Here is a 22,431-nt window from a genome sequence, read left to right on the forward strand (position 1 = left end):
TTGAAGAAGAAAAACTGGAAGACCTCTACCAAATAGCCAGTTCTTGTCTTTCTTGCACCACTTGCATACTTGCACCACCCCTGTAACTAAACTTTATTCAGCAGAATTGCTCCAGATTAATGTCTGGGCAGATGAGTGTAGAATTGGAGTTTAAAATTTTAAATCATTGTATGGCTGACAAAAGCAACTTCCAACTCATTCTCAGGACTATTTATGTTCAGCTATGAAATTAGGTGGGGGGAGGGGTCTCAGTAATTTCAGAATTACTTTGCTGGCTTACTGAATTCAGTCAGGGGCTTTGTTCTCATTTAATAATTTTACCTAATAATCCTTTTACCTAGTAATTAAGTTTTCTCTTGATTTCTTCTAATATAAGCAGAACACAGAACATCAGAAGCAGTTTGTATCAGGAAAAGATGTGAAATATCTGCCTACAATTTGATCTCTCAAACTCAGTAAAATTTCTCTCCATATCCTTGTTCTCTCCTCTCTCAGCTGCAGCTATGGGGTAGATTTAGGGCTCTAAACTATGCTGAGAGACTATAACAAACACAGATAAGAACAGAAGATAATCAGATCATTCAAACTCAAACCAACTAAAAATGCTAAAAGGCAGATGATATCTAACTAGAGGGCAGCTGTGGACCAAAGAAAGGAAGACTAGAAAGGAATAATCAAATAATTTTTCACATCATAATGGTAAAAATAAATAATATCTGGCCACCTACACCTGTACTTTTTCTGGAAGGAAAATGTATTCCTTCCCAATACTCTCCACAGAAAGAATAGTGCTTATATCTCTTTTAATGCTGAACTGCTTCTTTGCTGTTCTGGGGCAGTATTCAATATTTGTACAGACAAACCCAGGATCCTAAATATTGGATTAAGGGATTACGTGCAGTGGGTTTTTCAGCCTCTTCCATTTTCTCACTCCTATCACACCAGTATTTACTGAGTTGAAGTGTGCTGGAGGCAAGTTCAATTTCCATCTCTGCTCAGGGGAGTGATTAAATTTAGCTGATGCTGAGAAAAAGAAATTCAGCGTGATGAACATAGCAAGACTTGACTGGCAAGCCTGTAAGAAAGGATTAGTACCACAAGCAAAGTAGAGCTACCAAAACACCTGCAGAAAGCTTACATATAGAAAAAAATAGGAAAAAAAAAGTAGGAAGGAAGTGGAAATTTAATTTTTTTTTTTTTTTTTTTTTAAAAAGGCAAAACCTAAACACTATAAACCCAGGACTTAAGCACATTAAACTCAATTCTGTATTTCAATACCATACCATAGATCATTCTAGCACACTTTCAGCTACATGAGAATAAACTTTAATTTTGAAAGAATTTGGAACATAATTTGGGATTTGGGTTTTGTGGTTAATATGCATCTTTTAACAGAACTGAAATGAAATCCTAAATGTGAGTTCCACTGGTGTTTGGAATTGATTTAAATTTTACAGGATTTACTTATTGCTGACAATAAGATATCAAATGGCTGCCTCTGTTGGGGAGAACTATTTGAACATTTGTTTGCAGCAAACCTTTTCTATAAACTGAAACTTTCCCACCAACTGAAATAGCAGTCATCTTTTCACTCAAGAAGATCAATGAACATTTCAAAATTAACCATTGCATGAAAAGGAAAATTTTTATTCATACAGCAGATTAAACACCTTATTTTGGAGTTACATGTTAGTCCAATTCTTTTTTCTGTAACATAAATAGATTTAACTGAGAGTACTGACTTGTCAAGACTGGCAAAGAAATGTACTGACCCAGCAGAAACACATTCCAAAATTTTCTCTATTTTTACTATTTAGAAAGAACGTGGTGTCATCTCAAGGACATAGTGTCATCCCTCTACTCAGAATGAAGAATTACAATGGGTTTTTCAAGACTGAAACAAACATATGAAAACAAGGGATTTTTTTTAAACCCCACTTTTCCTCAAGAAGGAAAACACAAGGGTGTTTTGGAGTTTGGGAGGGGAGGGGTTGGGGTGGTTTGTTTGAGGGTTTTTTTGGCTTTTTTGGCTTTTTTTTTAAGAAAGCAAGCATATCCTCTAGAAGTGAGGCCTGCTAACTTGAGTAAAAGGAATAAAACAGGCCCCAAATTATCTAATTCCATTTTCATTGGCTGGTGATTCTGAAAGCACTTCCAATTTTGAATTAGAAAAAAAAATATAAAAATTCATGGTATTTTAATTAAGCTGACCTACTCACAGCAACTATGTTAGATCCAAGCATATCAACATCAACCAAATAACTCTGTTCATCACAAATTGCAGAGAACCATTTTTATTTAAAAGTAACTCAGTTTGATAAATTACCATCCACAATATGTACGCAGCTTAATGTCTGCTGTAAAGAATGACTACATACACAAGTAATTTACTAGTTTAAGTAATTTTTCTAGTAAAACTGTGCTATTGCCTGGCCCTGCCTGAAGCAGTATCATGTTTTGCCTTTTTATTTATTCATTTTACGAATTCATATGGCACAGGAAAAAAACAGTTAGCAGAAAGTAGAGTTCAGTTCTGCTGCCCCTTCCAGATGATCAGTGCTGATATCAGCATATTGATACTATCTGTTCTTCATATTAGGATCAACAATTAGACTTGAAGATGCTTGAAACATTGACCATCAATTGACTATAAGTCAGTTCTTGCTACAATTTTGACAATGTTCCACTCCCAAGATTAAAGGCATTTCACTTGAAACTATCAGACAAGTGACAGAAATTATATATATATCAAATACGAAATATCTCCTATAACAAAAGTTGAGTATATTAGTGTATCTATATTCTAAGTCAGACTAAAACTGTTCCTGCCATAATTACACAACCATGATGTATAAAAAAGCCTCACACTAACACAGATGTCTGTCACCACAGCAGCTGTTACAAGAATTAATTCCTACCTTCTACAAGTAAGATGTGGGCTGGTGTTCACATCTGCTTGCACATTAGCATCAAAAAATAAAGCAAAAATACCTGTAATAGCAAGACACATTTACCTAATGACAAAAGGATAAGAGCTCTTTGATTTTGCACACAGAGCCATCTGAGAAATAATATTTGTTCTTGTAGCTCCCCAAAAGCAGAGTTTTCCTAACTGCTCTCTGTATGAAGTTCAGAAGTGTATCTTTGAAGAAATGTTACTAACTTCTGCAATTCAGCTTGTTGGAAAACAATAAAATACTTAAATACTGAATACTCACCTGTATCTCATCAGATGGCATATAGATTATATGCCATAATATGTAAGTCTCAAGTAATTTAAGGAAATCTTTTCTACTTTTTCCAGGAGGTTGAGTGAACTGTCCACTTGTAAGGCTTTTACATTATCAACATTTGTGACTTCCAACAGCTAGTGAGAAAATGCTGCCACTGGTGTGCACTATTTACAAGTTGGTGAAGGACAACATTCATTTAGTTTTAGATTTGTTTTCAGGCTTCAAATTTGTTTATGGCTTCAAATCTTCCATGTAAATAAAGCACAAGATTTGCTACCCTAGGTACTCCTTCATATTAAGCAAATGGGCAATACTCAGTTTTAGAGAAACACAAAATAGTGATTAAAATGAAGTCATGAGTGGACAGTATGTGCAAACATTCTAATTGGCTACAAATCTAGACTTAATTAAAACAGCATAAAAACCTAAAAGGCTGCTATACTATCCATAACAAGTAAACATTATCTCATACAGCTAATCCCTGTTATATTTTATTCCTGAGTACATGAAATGAAGATTGAATACTTCTCAGCACCTGATTTGTGTGTTTAAGTTTTGGGAATCGTATGATTTATTCACTATGCATTTGTTAAATGTTATTTTCCATTCTGTCCCCCAAAGGTATAAGTAGAAAAATCTTTCAAGACAGAATTGTAAAAGCTCTTCTTTATAGATGAAATGTAAAAGCTTCATCAGTGCAAGTATCTGATAAATAGAAACTAATGAAGTGTTATTTAATTTCATCATTGGTGTCAGAGGCCTAAAGCAACACTGCATAATTAAGATGATGTGTGCCCTGAGTCTTCTCCCAGGAAACTGGTGAATCACAGCAGATTCCCTTCATTGCCAAATATATTCACAGAATTATCTGAACACACCACTTATAAATATATGAATGGCATGAAGTCTCCTGCTGTTAATTCAGACTGATTACTTGTTAAACATATTTAATTGAGACGAGGGAGGTTAACTGATGTTTACATAAGGATATATAAAATAATGGAGGAAAATGCAGTTGTGGCATTTAAAGAGAGGCCGATGTACTGTTTGAACACTAAGTCTTATATGTTTCCAGATGCAACACATGAAATAATGATAAGAAAACTAATGTTTCCTTTTAATTTTTTACTCTTGTGTATCTACTGATTTAACAAATTTCAATGCCTGAATACTATAAACCAGGCATGGTAGTCCCTTTATTGTTTCTGACAACAAATAAATTATATTCTTTCTTCATCAAACAATAACTGCTTCTAAACCCTATTACTTCGCTCTACTGCCTGTCTACAGGAGCAAATGCATTACTAGACAAAACTAATGCTCTTGCAAGTACATTACATCTAACTAGAGAAATGTTTTCTATAAATTTTCCCTCCTGTGTACAATATTGCCCTTCCTCTGAATCCGAGAGCCAGAAGGAATCCAGCCAGCTGATTCTGAGAGTACAAACACGCAATGAGAGTCAGACCAGGCCTTTTTCAAGTTTTTTTTAACTCGCCACGATTTTTTCTTGATCTTTCTGGGCTAGATCTCGGAAGTCTACCAGACAAGTCTTTCCAGAAACTTAATCAAGTTGTTGATTAGTAAAAGGTCCATCAGCTTGACAATTTAATCTTACCTGGTCATCTCAAAACAGTCTTGATCCTTCGCTTTGGAATTAAAATAGGTAGAAAAAGATGAAGGCAAAAAAGATAGCAAGTTAGCATCAAGAAATATCAAGAGACAGATACCACAAGAGAGATTTTCATCAAGGAAAGGCATGGAGTTTCATGGATTGCAACAGAACTGTTCTGATTCAAACCAGTTGAAAATATCCTTATAATTACAGTCATACCCATTTAGAAAGTATTATGACTATTTCTCTTCCTCTCACTATCTTTGTCCAAAATAAAATATAAAAACTCATTACAGTTACAAATGGGGTTCATTTCCACACAGTATCTTCAACCACTGACACATTTAGCAGTTCTTTGCTAAAAAGTGCTCTTCTCTTTTTCCCATAACTCAGGCAGTTACTTCTGTATAATGAAACTAGAATGAAAATGAGCAAGCTCGCAGAATAACTTCTCTGTTAACAGTGGACCAAAACATAAAAAATCTCAAACCAGGGCAAAAGCTAATTTGTAACCTTACCACACTGGTTGCAGGAAGAACTGAGAGAGCAGAACCTCCCAACTTAGTAACCACGTTCTCTTTAGCAGGAAATTAATTAACAGACTTTCATTCCTCTCCTTACACACCCCAGGTGATTGTGTTAATTTATATAGAGCTCATGGACCCTAAATTATGAGTTCTCAAAGACACTGAAGGGTAAATTCCACATTCAAGAGGAAGAGGTGGAATGAAGGATAGTTGTAGGTAAATGAATTTATAACACATGCTTAGATGAAATGAACAGTATATCAGCTGCAGATGGAAGATACACCTATGTCTACAGTGGCAGCTTTCAAAAAAACCTAGCACCAAAACTAAAACAGGGAGCAAATAAGGCTTGGGGAATAAATACAATTTCTAGAAGAGATCCAGAATTTCAGAAACTGTTTCCCAGAAGTAAGATACATGGTAAGTTTTACCATTACATGTTAAGCACTTCTTGATTCCTATTATATTTGGATTTCTATGTTTTCATAATACAGAGAGAAAGACTGTAAAAATTTTAAGAGACATAAACCCCCAAATATTAATACCTCTATTTAGAAGCCTTTTCCCCCCAATTTTGTTGCGCTTCAGTATTGAAGAGCAAACAGTACTTCAGTAAATGAAGAGAAAGCTAACATGAACCATAGAATTTAAAACTGGACCTGAGGTTTTTGTTGTTGTTTGAGGGGTTGTTTGGTTTGGTTTGGTTGTTTTTTGTTTTTGAGAGCAATCTCACAATAATCCAGTCATTTTATTGCTGGCTTTAATTATTCAAACTTAACTTTCCGATCACAAAATTATTGAATATACAGAGTGAAAGGTGTATTAAGAATACATGGCAAGAACAGCTCAATCATCATACAGAGATTAATACAAAATATATATGTCATTCAAATAAAGTTCTAACTCTCAATTAGGTATTAAAAGAAGTTTTGAGTCAGAGCTATTCTAAGATCCTAGGCTGAGGAAGTGCCTCTCTCAAAACAGGTACAGCATTCACAAACCTGGTAATGAAACCAACTGGATGCTATTTTAATTTCAACAGAAAGAAGAACGTTAACAAGATGTGTCCTCAGGCACAGGAGAAGAAAATTCAAAGTCAAATGGTGCATAATTAAGCCTGTTAACTCAGAATTCCACAGCCACAATATTCTTTTGAATACAAATAACAAACTAACTAAACCTATTCACCCAAGGTTTTGACATTTGTTTCAAAGCAGTAGGTAAAGCAGTACCTCACAACACTGAGTAGCATTTATTAAATCTCAACCTTAAACACCAATTAGCATGAGTTGTCAAGGGGAGTGGAACTGCAACACAGGTAGTAGGCATAGCTGCTGAAAGTTTTCTTTTAATGATTTATTTTCAATCTGTAAATACACCATGTCGAAAGTAAGAAGCTTGGCTGCTCTTTTAAACTCAAAGAATTATTCCTATTGCTTAACACTTATATCTGTGACAAAAAGTATTTTTTTTAGATGTGTAAACTTAGTATGTCCTTCTGTGAAATATCATAAATGAAAAAGCCATAATGCAGATTCCTGGCAGACAGGAGTCTGAATCATAACTGTCTCACTGAGGTATAGGGAATTTCACTAATTAACTCCACAATTGGGAATTTGGCCCTCTGAATGAAATCATGGTCACCTCAGGAAGCAAACCACTATTGGATTAACAGGTAGTGCTTGGATCTAGATTCTTTATGGAGAAGTCTCAAGTCTTTTGTGAATTATTTTAATACCTTCACTTTTTGCTCCTCATGTTTTCTGCTTAGAGTTATTACCATAGCCTGGAAAACTACTGTTGGCTGTGAAGTATTAGCTCTTATTGTTTTCATCTTTTTACTCACTGTACTGGGTTCTCATAAGAAATCACTCATGATTGTGCTCCAAGGTCATGGTTTTACTTTATAAAAGATGAAAAGGAAAAACTTTGACTATTAAGCTAGGAAAAGAACAGCAGAATTTTGCAGTGTACCCAAGTCCCCTCAGACAGATTCAGTTCCATTATTCAGATGCAGGGAATATGGTTTGAGTCTTAGCCAGAAGGGATCTGAATTCAGGTCTCTCAGCTCCTCAGCTCTACCCAGGCTGATATAAAAGGTGTATGCTCCCAGCAGCTGTTCTTTTGAAAACAAGCCCTACTTATTTCCTTGGACAGCAAGGGAAAAGGGAGAAAGTTGCTTTCTCCTTCAGTAGGAGATCTACAAATTTGGAGTCTGAAACAGATAATCATGACCCTCTCCATTATGAGAAGGGTGACTAAAGAGAGAGATGAATAATTTATAGCATATCATGACAATTTCCACATCATTCAGTTAAGCAATCCTTGCTCAATGCATGGATTGTCACGTTTTTTTTAAATTCCAAACATTTTACCTGATGCATATTAACTCTAAGCATCAATCTAACTCCAGACAAAAAAAAATAAAATGTTATAACTGCTAGGTTTCACATACTTAAGATACCTTTTAAGATGCTCTTACATGGACATAGGTTTTTTCCTATTTTGACAAAGAAATACAAACAAATTTATGGTTTAACATGAATGCTTTGAACACTTATTAACACTGACAGCTAAAGAAGCAGTTTTCATAAACAAAACGTAGAAGAAGGAAGTAAGTTTCAAATGCAGGTGAGCAAGACTGTTTAGAACGGTTATATAAATATTTTGCAAGAAAAACACAGACTAATAGAATCTATTCTACTACCTAAATTAATAGTGTATTTTCTATGAAAAACTTATTTATATGTAAAATAGAGTGGAAATTGATACTGCCAAAAAAAAAATCAAATTATATTGCAAAGTTCTTAATATAAAATATGGGGAAACATCTCTGAGACATTTCATAGGTACTCCTGTTTACTTCCCCTAAATATAGTACTTTGATTGCTGATGCAAATTTTTGCCTTGTTTTTGTCATGCTTTTCATAGATAGAAAAAAAAGACACGGTGACTAAATGACTAACTGAAAATAGAAGCCCTATCCAACATAACAAAGAGGAAAACAAAGAAGAAAACAAAATTAGTTTTCAAGTGAGCATGTTTGTTACTAGAATAAGGTTGTTTACAGGAAGTTCTACATCTCTGGAAAAAAAGAAAATGGGACAAAATCATCTGCAACAATGGAGACTGAACATAGACATCCAATTTACAATGAAAGAGTGTTTGAACGTATAGAAAATATTTCCAGATAAAATGATTGATCTATTGGCATTTCATGAGATCACAATGATAGAGGTGAATTTCTAGATTTCTCTTTTTGGAAATCAAAGTGAACTTTATAGGCTTGCTTCCCCATTACGCTTTGAGTATTATTTTAAATTAAGAATGCAATTTCATTATTAATTCAGTAGATACAATTTAAACATACTGTTTCTGAATATACTGCTATCCTCAAATGTCAATTATTACATATCACACAGTAAAACACCATAATATAGGACAACTTGCTTGGGCATTGTTGAAAAAAAACGTGGTCTGAAAAGCTGTATTTCCTAAAAGGCAAATTCAGTAGCATGAATTTTCTGACAGGACTGCAATGTAAAGATGGATTTTTGAGTAGAACTTCATATTTTTTGAGTCGAATGTGGCAAGCTCCTCCTGTAAAGAATTTAAGTGTGAACTTATACGTATGACTAATGCCAGTGAAATACTTAAACCTCTTCTGAATATCATTAAGTTCCACAAAACCTCCTAGCCATTTCCAGAGTCTAATGAAAACAATTTCATCTATACTTCTGAAGGATTTTGATTTTAGAATACTTATTTTATAAGTATGTGATAAATAGCAAAGAATGTGTTCAGATAGTCCTTCTCCTAATCATTTGAAAGGGTAAACTGTCAGGACTGGTTCTCTATTTCCCCATGTTTTATATAGTTTTGTAAAATACTGCTGAATCATTATAACCTGTTTTACACCAGTGCTGCAGACTAGAGGGCTTACCACAGTAGGGGAAAAAAATCATCAAATCCATTCTCTCTACAATGAGAAGTGCTATAACACACACAGCTAGGGAAAAACAAAATAGGAACTGACTGAAGTTTAAAATTATATTGAAGTGATTGCACTTGCTCAGTTTTACGTAAGAATAAAATCTTTATAGATAATCATTGTAAATTGAATGCAGACTCTAATAAATATAAAAGCTTGGCTTTCCACTCTTGAAAATACAATAAAAGTTCCAGATCTGCAAAGTGAAAAGTGAACCTCCCTTTTATTAATGACAATAAATCATTGCTCCATTTTAACTGACACAAAATCCCCAAGAATTTCTACAATGAACAAAACCACCCTCCCCTTCACCCCTGTGTCCCCCCAAAAAGGAGAAATTTAGATGCACAGCAAGGAGAAAACAAGCCTGTCAAGATTTCACAAGCCTGCAACAAGCCAGAGCAGAGGAGGGTATTTGAAGCTAATTCCACCACATTACTGATGCCTGGTAACACTGTTGCAGCAATCAAAGATCTTAAACTCCAATAGTCCGTTTTTCCACTGTTGAAACATCACAGTCATCAGGATCTATACAGCTCAGAGGAACAGATTTGGGTGTCTTCAACATGAACGACTGAAACAGGTTCAGTCAATGAGAATTGTACAGAAACACAATTATGCACAGTCAGACCTTCTCAAGAAGACGACTCCATCCCACACAGACATTCAGATTTCTGTGTAACAGCCAACAAAAACACGTAACAGAAGCCGTATAGATCCAAAACAGTGCTGCTTAAACTCTGTATCTCTAGCACGAATCACCACTGCCTTTCATCCCACCCTAGAAAGTGTCACACCACACAGCCTCCAAAATCTGCAGTTGTGATCCAAGAGACTTGGAGGAAACAGATGGTTCTGAGCACCAGCACCAAGTACCTCAGCTGACACTGGTTAAACCCAGCATGTATTTAAAAGATGCACAACTGCCACACCCTCTTTGCCAGAAAGCTAAGCTTTCTCCTCATAAATAGCAACCAAAACCCACCACACCCTCATGACACTGACAGGTACAAAATACTACCCCAGCATAAATGAACATTATCATAAATTAGAGATACAGCACCCAGGAAGCACTAATCGTGTTGTCAACAGCAATTTTTAGTCAGTGACACAGTGACCAAAGCCAGAGAAATACCATTACCTTCAGTAAAATAAATCATATACTCAAAGACATTACATTCCAATGTCTAAAGAACTATCAAATTCAATTTACTGCACTTCTCCTAGCAAAAATCCTCACCATGTCACAGTAATAACATAGTTTGAACAAAACCTTTGTTTACAATGAAGGTTTAGCACTCAGATTATAACGTGATAAAAAATTTTTTACCCCCTTGAAATTTTGCTGGTCTCTGCCAGCGTTGCTGCCACTGCACAATTAGAGCTATCCCATAACTCATGGTGATTTTCTGAACTCAAAGGATGCAAAATACAGAATTCACACTTCAGGATGCAAACTCACACTCGGGCTTAACCACAGCAACTCTCCACCGTAAGTCAGAAGTAAAATCAGTTTGTCTCCCAGCATATATCCGGGTTTATGTTGAAAAATGAAAATGAAATGACAAAGAACCTAATCTTACTTTCACACAAGTCAGTATCAAACCTCCTGCTGACTTCAATAAGAGCAAAAGCCAGCACCAGATCTTCAAAAATCATTATTATTTTCTTCAGAGCAGTATATGTATTTCCTATCAGCCCCCTGCAGAAGGATGATGGTCTCTCAGCTTTCCAATAGTATCGCCTCATATAGAAAAGCATCTCAGACTGTCAGTGCTAATCTAATGTCTATGACCACCTGAGGAATATGGTTTGACTTCAGAATATAGCCTGAAGAAGAGGAAATAATCAAGCCCCATGGAAGAAGAAAGGGGCATGCCAGCACTACTGATTCAATGATAATCTTGTAACTAACAAAAAAAAAAATCTGCCATATTTTAAGGAGAACTTGCAGGAGTATCCGTTCCTCTCTGCACATGCTATCAGAAGTGACATACAAAGAAGAATTTCAATCAGATGGACTGAGCTGAAACTGATGCAGAAATACATTTTGATCCTCTTTGGTTTAAAAAAAGTAATAAAAGGGGAAACTCCATTACACAATTAAAAGCACTTGCTCTGTGCTTAACCAAGCACAGAAATTGCATGTGGCTTTTTTGGAACTTCAGGAGAAATTAATATCACTGGCTTCTGAACTGAATATATTTATAAAAAAAAATTAAAAGTAGCTATGTAGTTAACAGTCTTTCCACGAGAATTAACAATGGCAACAAGTCAGAATCTGCATTTTTCAAGTATCTTTCCTCTTGAAGTCATTTAGAAGCAGTAAGAGGAAGCATAAGTATTTAAATCATAAACACAGTACAAAGAAAAAGCTAAAGATCATCTTCATATGCTCAGGCATAGTCTTGACCATAGTATGCAGTTTGAAACCTATGTCGTACCAAATCCTACAAGAATCTACTAATTATGCCCTCCTCTTAAGTGGGCTGGTAGCACACCTGGCAGCCACTTGATGTAACAAGCTCTGCACAGAAAGCAACACTAGATAATTTCTACTGTAGGGGCTGGAATTAAGTTAAATTTGCCTTGCCCACTACACAGTAAAGATCAGCTTCACCTCAGTAGTTACAGGTGCTACTTATTGGTCTCGTGATTAAGTGATTCTTCTAGGAAGACACACGTGGGACCTGAGTCTGGGCTTTTCAATTCAATAGTTGCTTGAGCAGAAATCAACAGAGCACAGAAGCATTGCCAGTTGAAAAGGGAAGCTCTATTCAGATTGCCTGTCATTCCCTTCCCAGTTCAAAAGCAAGCATGTTCAAAATTCACTAATGAAACTATACAAATACAACAGATGTCCAGTCCTATATGCAACCATACCACCTTTGGATCTCCATTTCGAAACCAGTAAAAGGCAAGACTTCAGTTTAAAAAAAAATTAAAAAAAAAAAAAGGCTACTGAAAGCGGAATTGAATCCAGAGGACAAGAAATCATGCCTACCTGGCCACAGCAGAGACAATTAACATCTCTCTTTGGAAAGGAAAAACATTAATATCTTACTATTGTTCAGCTAATTAACCCATGCTACTGACAAAGATCATCAGAGTAAGATTCTGCAACAATATTGCACATATCCATTTCATACTTTTCTGTATTGACAAAAGATCATCACAGCACCTTGCTGAAACGTTTTTCTGCACTGATGTACTCTTTGTCCTGAGCCCTTGCACATTTTACATGTGTCCTAACTCATACAATTGCAATATAGGTGTCCCTAGTTTTCTTTACTTGCTGAACAAGATTGAAAAGATAAAGCAGTTTCCTCTCTTGAGCATCTGTTTCACACAGTATCACAGGTAGAAAAGTAACTTAATTCTACACAGTTTTTATAGAAGTAAATTACTCAACAAGTTTTTTCTCCAAGTATGAGATATGGATATCAAATCAAAAGGAATTCACAAGTAATTTGCAAGTACTGTACCGCCCTCTGCAGTCAATGTGCAAGTTCTGCAAAATGAATCTGAGCATATTCCTTGCAAAGATCAGTAGGTCAATAATAAAAATTCTACCAGTTGAAACTCAGCAGAAGCAACATTTTTATGGTAATGTCTTACTGGTTGGAATCACAGGAACACAATACAGAAACTTTTTAATTCTTCGCATAAATGTTCTACCTATTAAAGGATGTGGAAAAGTATGTTTTGCTGCTGTTTCAGGAGTCAGATTCCTCAATGATACTTTCTGGCATTTACTCTCCTGGAACTTGACAGAAGTTTGCTGTGCCCCATCTGATAATTTTCTCTGGTTACTTCTAATAGATATCCAAAATAAACCACATTTTTTAAAACTTACATTAACTGATCCATCAGTGAGAGAGAAGTATATTTTACAGTTTAGGTATTGCACTATTTAATACAACTTAAAACTTTAATAGGGCATTTTGCTGAGATTTGTACAGCACTGTAGTGGGGGTGCCAGGTGCCCACCAAAGCTGTTCTATCACTCCTTCTTTTAAACCAGAGAGGGGAGAGAAACTGCAATGAGTCAAGATAAGAGCAGGAAGATCATTCACCAATTACTGTCAGAGGCAATACAGACTCAGCTTGGGGGAATCAACTGAATTTATTACCAATCAAATCAGAGTAGGATACTTAGAAATAAAACCAAATCTTTAAAACAATTTAGTGTTTGAATACTCTTGCAAAATGGAAGTTACTTACATTACGGCCCTCTGCCTCCTTAACTCTTCACTCTTGTGACCACTGACAGGACTTGAGGAAATGGCATGAAGCTGAGTCAGAAAGTTTAGTTTGGATATCAGGGGAAAAGTTCACCCAGAGGGTGGTTGAGCACTGGAACAGGCTCCCCAGGGAAGTAGTCACAACACCAAGCCTGACAGAGTTCAAATAGTGTTTGGACAATGCTCTCAGGTACGTGGTGTGATTCTTGGTGTGTCCTGCATAGGGCCAGGAGTTGGATTTGATGATCCTGACAGGTCCCCTCCAACTCAGCATATTCTACAATTCTATGATTAACACTGACAGCACTGCATGACAAAACTGCTTCCTATCAGAGCACCTTCATTCTAACTTAATTTACATCTGCTTTTTCCCCCTTGAATCTTGAATCGTAAATCTTTTTAAGCAATTATCAGATTTTACAGTATTTTTTTCCTCCTAAAAAACTTTGTACCTCATGAACTGCATGATATATCACTACTAAAAGGCATATGAAAGCAAAGAAGGCAAACTAACATCCTTTTAAAACTAAACTCAGATTTGAAGATCCGCTCTTCTGCTCTCAGAGGGCACCTGAAAGATCCTCATACCACAAATGTTCAAGGCAAAGTACTAACAGCACTTCACGGTTTCATAGAACCAGACTGGTTTGGGTTGGAAGGGACCTTAAAGATCACCTAATTCCCACGCCCCTGCCATGGGCAGGGGGGAAGGAGGGGGAGTGTCACTAGACCAGGTTGCTCAGGGCCCCGTCCAGCCCGGCCTTCAACACTTTCCTTTCACCGGGACCCCCGTGGGTCCCGCTGGCAGGGAAGCGCTTGAACACCCCTGTGGAAGGAGTGCCGGCTGGGGCAGGTGGCCGGAGTTCCGCTCCCTCCCGGCCCCTCGGCCGCGCCCGCGACTCCGTTCCCCCGGCGACGCCCCGCCCGCTGCGCCGCTGGCGCGGCCGTTGCTGCGGCACCCGCGGGGCGGCGGCGGCTGAGGGGCTGCGTGTGCCCCGGGCCGGCCCGACAGCACCGCACCCGCCGGGCTCACCGGGGGCCCCGCCCCGGGCTGTGCCGTGGGAAGGGCAGGAGCGAGGCCACCTGCGGCACGGACACAAGGCCCTGGCCGGCCCGAGCCGCACGCTGCCACAGCGGGTCTCCGGGCAGCCGCCTGCTGAGACCCTTATCAGCCTCAGTGGGAACCGGGACCAGCTCCCTGGGAATACCGAGAGATAAGGCAAGGGGCTGAGCAGCCACGAGGACCGAGGGAGAGCATCTCTCAGCCACAAACACTCCTCCAAGCACAGGACCAAAGGGGAGGTGTCGGCTAGAGCCGTGCACCGGGACAAGGACCGTATCAATCGCAGAGCCCAGTTCAACACCTCCGTCATCCGCGGCCAGCAGAGCAAGCCGCTGACAAGCTGCAGGGGCCAGAAAGAATCAGCAGTCAGAGATAAGCGCTGGGACAAGCCTCCCATCAGGCTGGGGGGGGGCAGGCAAAAACATGGATCAGTCGCCAGGATTAAACCCTTCCCAGGGTGCTGATCAGACATATGCCTATGAACGTGGGCATGGCCCTTATCAGCCACACGAACCAGGTTATGGTCTTGATCAGCCAGATTACAGCCCATATGACGATCAGATACCCGATCCAAAAGCCCGAATGCTGGCAATCCAGAATGCAAAAGCCTATTTACTGAAGACCAGCACAACATCTGGCCTGAACTTGTAAGTATGAAAAAGAGTCAATCAAAAATGGTAGGAAGTATGAGTGGAGAGAAGATTAGTGTTGGTAAAAGGGCAAAGGGTTATGTTAAGAAAGGGAAGGATACCAGGGAGGTATATAAAGAATGGGACAATATGTTATAAATGCAACATTTCATCACTACGTGATACTTGCATGTGTCCAACATCTTTCAGAATCAAAATTCCTAAAGGAATTTTATAGGGAGTCCCAAAAAGAAATTGATTTGATTAAGAGCAAGTTTAAATTCAGCTTCAGCTCCTAAGATGGGGGAGTATATACAAAAAATGGAAGATGGGACTGCTCCCAAGTATAATCAGGCTAGTTTTAAGTCTAATTTTTCATAATGGTCCATGAGTGCCTTTCTTCTGATTATTCCAGTGACTTCTCCAAAGTTCCAGATGATTAGCTTCTACTTCAGATATTAAAAGCATAATATTCTGAGATAATTTTTTGTGGTTGGCCAACAATATTTACATTTATATGACAGATACGATCATCTTGCTAATGTGCTAACAAAGATCCTGGATGAACAGCCCACAAATACAGTAGACATAATTGAGAATATCAGCAAGGATGTGAAGTGGGCTTGGTTTCAGAAAAAAATGGACACTCTTCGAGACGAATATGAGATTCCTCCAACATATGAAGCTGCAGAAAAGTGTAAAGCTTTGTTCATCAAGGAAAACGAAGAAGAAAATGAAGAAATAATAGAAGAAGAGATAGTGAGTTATTATCAAAGTGAAACAGATTACCCTCTGTATCAGGGAATGGGTGGGTGGATGGTGTGAAGAGAAAGGGAGGAGTTGTGGTCTCTTCTGTAGTGCTGCCTCTCACGAACATATAAATAATTGCAATCACAGTATCATGTGCCCTGTCCATAGCTGAGCTGGTCCCATGTCTAGTTGTGAAGAAGAAAACCCATCCAGTTACTTAGCTGGGATTTTTCCATGTAGTAAATCTACTATCCCCAGCCTTTAAAATTGTGGATGTTCTAGAGATGATGAACAGAAAGTAAAGTTTATAACATCTCCCATATGCCAGTTCAGCATTGAATATTGCTTCCAAGTTTCTTTTCTTTCTGGATCCCTTTCCCCATCCACGGCGTGGGGCCGGCCCAGTTCTAGTTCCTTTTCCATCTGAAGAACCATTGCGATGCTTTGAGGGATGGGGAAAGGAAACTCCAGGGGTATCTCAGGGTTTTTTTCAGGCCCTGAGCCTGGAGGGGAAAGGTGCTCCCCCCTCCCCCCCCCGCACGTGGCCCCATGGCCGGCAGGGAGACAGGTCACAGGACACCGGGCGTGGAGAGGAGGCAAGAGAAAGTTTATTGTGGGGGATGTTACATTTATAGGGTTTAGGAGGATTCACAGAGTAACCAATTAGAAGTCTCAAGGGGTTTACAGGAACACCCAATCACAGGAAGAGGTTAACAAAGGCCAATGGGACACACCTCAGGACACCTTCCCAGGACATTCCTGCATGGATAACAGTGGGGGGTGCTGGGAAGAAGAAGCATGTGTTTGCAAAGACACCACCAAAAGCCATTTTAAAACCTGTTTAAACCACAATTTTCCCATATAATGCAGGTTTAGTGCTACATTTCTTTATCTAAAAGGGACATTATCTAAAGAGACCATAATATTAGACACCAGTTACAGAATATTGTGCACGGCTGCTAGTGTAAAACAGAGAATGCAGAATTTTCTGATCTTTCCAGCTCCAACTGTGGTTCCAGTCTGTCCTTCTCCAACTGAAAAAAAATATGGTTTTAATGAAGAATTACTTGACTTGAAAAGTCCCTTCTTAAAACAGGATTTTTCATTATTCAATTGCATATATTCAGAAGCATTTGTACCCAATGAAAAATTAGAATTCTTATAATGAGAATTATAAGAATATAAATGAGAATTCATATAATAACCAAGGGAAAGCAACCAACAAGATGTTGATTTTCATGTTAGGTTACCAGTATATATTCAAATGAATTGCCATTGCAGAGTACAAATACCAACAACAGAAGAGATAGTCCTTCATCTTTTCTGTAGCCTGTTATGTATCTTACAGTAACAATATAGGATAGAAAAAAATGGCAAAAAGCAGGTTATTTCAGAAAAGAATTCTGAATTTTTCATACTCCTGTCAATCTTGCTTTGATATAAGAAACCTGGAAGGTCTAAAGAAATTCCATATGAAGCTAGCACTAATTCTTCCAAATTCCCTATGCTGTCATGTCCAATTTCTAATAACTCTGTCTATGTCATATGATCACCTACCCCCATGAAATGAGAGAAGGGTGATAAAGCGAATGGAAATACTTAATTAAATCATTACTGGACCAGTTCTGCTTCCACTGAAGCCAGATGGGGTCTTCCTATGGACTTCAGTAAAAGCAGGGGGCAGTATTTTAAAAAATGCATGGAGCTGTATGCCAAGGTCTTCAAATAAACAGCGTTCACTTCAGAGAAATATTGCTGGTCTGGTGGCTCAATATATAAAGTCTGTATTATATTTTCCCCCAAATCCATCTGTCACAAACAGAAGGAAACACAGTGTCCCTGTTTACAGGCCTCTTAGCTGACATGCCCTAGCACTGAAGTCCTTTGTAGATTCTGTGTAAGAATTCTGACTTTCCTTATGTTGCCGTAATTAGGAGTTTGAACTTTTAAATCCTGTGTTCTAAAAGCTGCAGTTCATCTGAGTTGTCTTCTTTATCCTTAAAAGGTGTTTTTAATTTTTCTAAATGATAGTGAAAGATGTAGTGAATGAATGTCTGCAAAGCACTTTGAGAGAATGAGTAGCACTACAGGAAAGAGAAGTATAATGTTCAGTACATAACATGTTTAATTTTTCAAATAGATAATTATATTATTCTTTAGCTCTAACTCCAAATCTTCTTTCCCAGGGACATTCCCCTCTACCAAATGTGATGGAAACAGCCTTTTATTTTGAACAGGCTGGAGTTGGCTTGAGCAAAGATGAATCCTATTACATATTCCTTGCCCTTAAAAACCTAACTAGTGTTCAGCCAATCCAGACCTGTCGCTTCTGGGGCAAGATTTTGGGCCTGGAAATGAACTATATTATTGCGGAAGCACAATTACGTGAAGGGGAAGAGGAGGAGGAAGCAGGAGAGGAAGTTACTGAGGAAGAAGTGAAAGGGATGGATGAGGTCGAAGAGCAAGATGAGGAAAAAGAAAAAGAAGATGAACCACCAAAGTCCACCTATAAACCCCCACCTGATATCCCAAAAGAAGAAAACGGGACTGGGGCTAATAAATATGTCTACTTTGTCTGTAATGAGCCAGGCAAACCCTGGGTGAAGTTGCCTCCAGTGACACCAGCCCAGATTGTCTGTGCCAGGAAAATCAAGAAGTTCTTCACTGGTCGGCTGCATGCTCCTGTTGTGAGCTTTCCTCCTTTTCCTGGAAATGAGGCCAATTACCTGCGTGCACAGATAGCTCGAATCTCAGCAGGAACCCATGTCTCTCCCACTGGATTTTACCAGTTTCCAGAAGAGGAAGAAGAAGAAGAAGGTGGGGACACATATGAAGAAAATCCTGAGTTTGAGCCTCCTGCTGTGGCTGAAATGGTGGGTTCTCTCTCCACATGGGCACACCACGTAAAGAATATTCTGAAGCAGGTATGTGCTCAGCAGGTATGTGCTCACACCGAGCACCATTCGGATACCATTCACACTGCAGTACTTGTACAGTACAGAATGTCAATGACACTCCTCACCTGCACCTTCAGACTATGGTATTGGACTGCAACGGTTTTATACAGAAGATATATTTTATATATAATACGTAAATATCTTGCACATGTACATATATATATATATATATTTAGGAACCTTCTAGATTTAGTACTTTTTTCAATTATGTGTTCTTGAGCTTGAAACCTATCTTTAGATAACAGTATGGAGTTAGGCCCTGATAACTATGATTTCTGGCAATCTTTTGTATTAGGTTCTCTGCGTTGACATCCTTACTTGACAAAAATGTTTAAAATTTTCCTTTCTTGGGTAGGATGCTAAAATGCAGATAGCTTTTGATTGTATGCTAAATTGAACTTATTTGTTGTTTTCTTCTTTTTGTTTTATACTTTCTGCTGTAAAACATGCAAGTGAAAAAGCTTAAAAGCATGTGCTATCAGGCCTGTGCTAGAAAGAGGTATTACTAATTTGATGATCAGTGTTGGATGGTTGGCTGGCCAGTCTACCAGTTCAAGAATGCTAGTGTAATATAACAGCAAATGGTAGGAAATGAGGTTTAAACTTACTACCAGCAAAACAATAGTTGTAAAAAATAAAGTTTATATGCACTAGAGCCTTAAGAACATGTTCCTCTGACTGGTAGCTAAATAACAAGGTAGATTTTAAAGGAAGAGGTGAAGTCCATAAGTTAAGCCTCTTAGTTTGCAGTAACTGGTAGTCTAGCAAGGATATAAACGAAACTGGTCAGGAACTGAAGACTACAAAATCACAAAAAACTAATGGCAGAGGTATAAGGTTACTCTGAAACAGTAAGCAGGGATGAGCGAGGAAGGAGGGAGGAAAGAGGGATATAGGAAATGCTCTGCCAAGGAGATACAATATTCTACCAAGAGGATACAATATTCTGCCAACAATATACTGGTTATGGAATACATATTTTTCTTCTCCCTATCCCTTAACTGTGTGTGTGTGTCTGAGCCAATTGTTTTAACTGGCTTGCATTCTTTCAGTGATTGTTACATGTATTTATTATTTTTCCGTATCAATTATAGGGTCGCTGTGTTTGGATTAATCCTCAAAAATTAGAGGAAAAAAATGAAGAAGAAGAAGAGGAGGAAGAGGAGGAAGAGGAGATGGATGAGCAACAGGCAGAAACAGGACCACCCCTTCTTACTCTGCTCTCTGAAGATGAAGGTATTCTTCATGGAACGTGAAGTTTTTGATAGAGAGCCACTGGGAATGTTGGCATTTAGGTAGTAAATATTTGAAGTTATAGGACTCTGGCACTTTTTGGAGGAATATAGTTTGCCCCTGTGGGGTTAACACATTTGTTTAGAGAATCAATCAAAAGCAAAATGGTTAACAGTATTGACATTAAAACTGAAATAATCAGGTTTACTAGGTAACAATCTTGTTGAGATTAAAGGGAAAAAAATAACTTAGACTTGTCAGGTTATTGCACATTCAGGACAGCTGAAATACATTCAGCTATTTTTACCTCATCTTTTTAGGCCAAAAAAAAAAGTGTGTGTGCACGTGTAAATAAATAAATTAATTAATATGTACACACATACACTGATATTCGGTATTTGTATAAACATTTAGATGTTTTAGCATATTACTCCAGCAAATCATGGGAATAAGGGAGCCTGAATATTAGATTACATCAATATTAAATTATTTTCCTACTCTCCATTCTTTAATGGAGGTGAAATATAACTATATAATGTATCCATAAGTGCTAAAAAGTCCTTGACAAAAGAAACCAGGGTTAATGCTACTGAATTTGAGTAGCACTCCTGTGGGTCTTTTAGAATTCCTATGCTACCTGCTCATACATTCGAGCCACTTGTTCAACTACAGTTTATTGTTTCTAACTTTTGGCTCTTCTAACATGCAACTTAATACAACTGTTGCTTGAATTCTGTAAGTCTTTCTGTAATTCTGAAAATCTTGTAGCTCAGTCTTAAATGTTTTGTAGAGGCTTCTAAGTGCATTTATTCATAGACAGTGTATGTTTGGCTGCCTCCAGGAATTAAAGACATCCCTGCTTGGACAGCTCAGCATTCTACAAACCTGATCCCACAACACTCTGTTGCAATTATCCAGTCTAACCGGTGGCCTGGAGCATATGCCTTTGCATCTGGCAGGTGAGAATCTAGTTGACATGGTTACAACACAGACTGTATATGCTACACACAGGCACCTGGCAAAGTTGCTTTATTATTAATTCATTGACTGAATTCTAACTATTCCGGAGACTGATGGAGAAGGCCACTTGAATGTGCACAGCAACAGTAAATATGTATTTAAGAGTGAAAACAAATAATCATTTTAAAGACTGGTATAAAGTTAGTGGATGTAAATGTCCAGTTAGTATTTGGGCACAGTCCTTGATTTAAAACCTGTGTTCTTGGGTCTGTGGTACTTTCTACAAAAACATCTACATTCTGTGGTTCTAATGTTTGTTTGTTTCCACTACAAATAGTACAGTCATGACCTCCACCTGCTTTTAAAAAGGCACTGGAGTTGGTGTCAGAAATGGTGCTATGTTGTTACCCAAGTGAAGTTGGAGTCATATTGCAATATAGTGCAGTGACACTTCATCATTTTAAACAGAAGATGTATTAATCAACCGTTAGAGCAGTTAAAAAAAGGTGCCATCTTTTAAATTTTTCTGTTACAGGATATCTGTAACTTTTTGCGCAGCAGAGTAAGGAAGCCTGACAGTATCTCTGCTGATATTTTGTCAGGGGCTGAATATTTTCTTTCACTTCTCTTTCTCAGGAAATTTGAGAACATCTACTTTGGCTGGGGTCACAAATACAGTCCAGAAAACTACACTCCCGTCCTGCCCCCACCAGTGCAAGAAGAATATCCCAGTGGTCCAGGGATCACTGAGGCAAGAGACCCCACTCTGGAAGAGGAACTGGCTTTCAAGGCTGCGCAGGAAGCTTTAGCCGCAGGTGAAGAAGAGGAAGAGGAAGAGGAAGAAGAGGGGGATGATTAAAATGTGGGGGGAAACATATTGTTTTAAAACTTTAAACGTGAATAGTATTTTCATGATGTAGTCATTAATTTGTTGACCTTAAAAGAAATGCAATTGGAGCATGCCTTCTTTTTTGATTTCTGTAGGCTTCTCTTTGCAGCTACCTTCCACTCCTTCTCCACCCCTAGAGCCCTTCATGAAGACTGTGCAATGAATGACTTAGCCTTTTTCTTAGATGACTGTGCAGTCTGCTTGCTAAAATGATATTGAACTAAGAACTATAATCCACCAAATGTTCACACTGTTTTTCTAACCCTCACTTCAGTACATTTTAAATAAAAAAAATTTTAATCACATAACAATGTGTGAAATGTGTGCTTTTGTGTGCGAA

At 38.1% G+C, this 22,431-nt stretch overlaps 1 protein-coding gene across 1 annotated transcript; it reads left to right on the plus strand.

The window, feature by feature from the left end:
• Positions 1-14,628: 14,628 nt before the first annotated feature.
• On the plus strand, positions 14,629-22,399 carry LOC113943879 (radial spoke head protein 6 homolog A-like). The gene is made up of 6 exons (XM_027636228.1): positions 14,629-15,320; positions 15,827-16,061; positions 18,239-18,976; positions 20,104-20,245; positions 21,084-21,201; positions 21,839-22,399. The coding sequence occupies exons 1-6, from the start codon at positions 15,097-15,099 to the stop codon at positions 22,059-22,061; spliced, it is 1,680 nt and encodes a 559-aa protein (XP_027492029.1). The 5' UTR covers positions 14,629-15,096; the 3' UTR covers positions 22,062-22,399.
• The last annotated feature ends 32 nt before the right edge of the window (positions 22,400-22,431 follow it).

This window comes from Corapipo altera, unplaced genomic scaffold (genome assembly GCF_003945725.1).
Source record: "Corapipo altera isolate COAL_440 unplaced genomic scaffold, ASM394572v1 22b, whole genome shotgun sequence".
NCBI lineage: Eukaryota > Metazoa > Chordata > Aves > Passeriformes > Pipridae > Corapipo > Corapipo altera.

Coding starts and splice junctions, on each gene's coding strand:
- LOC113943879 (XM_027636228.1), top strand. CDS start 15,097: ATGGATCAGTCGCCAGGATTAAACCCTTCCCAGGGTGCTGATCAGACA. Junction 18,977..20,103: donor TAAAGAATATTCTGAAGCAG/GTATGTGCTCAG, acceptor TATCAATTATAG/GGTCGCTGTGTTTGGATTAA. Junction 20,246..21,083: donor TCTGCTCTCTGAAGATGAAG/GTATTCTTCATG, acceptor GGCTGCCTCCAG/GAATTAAAGACATCCCTGCT.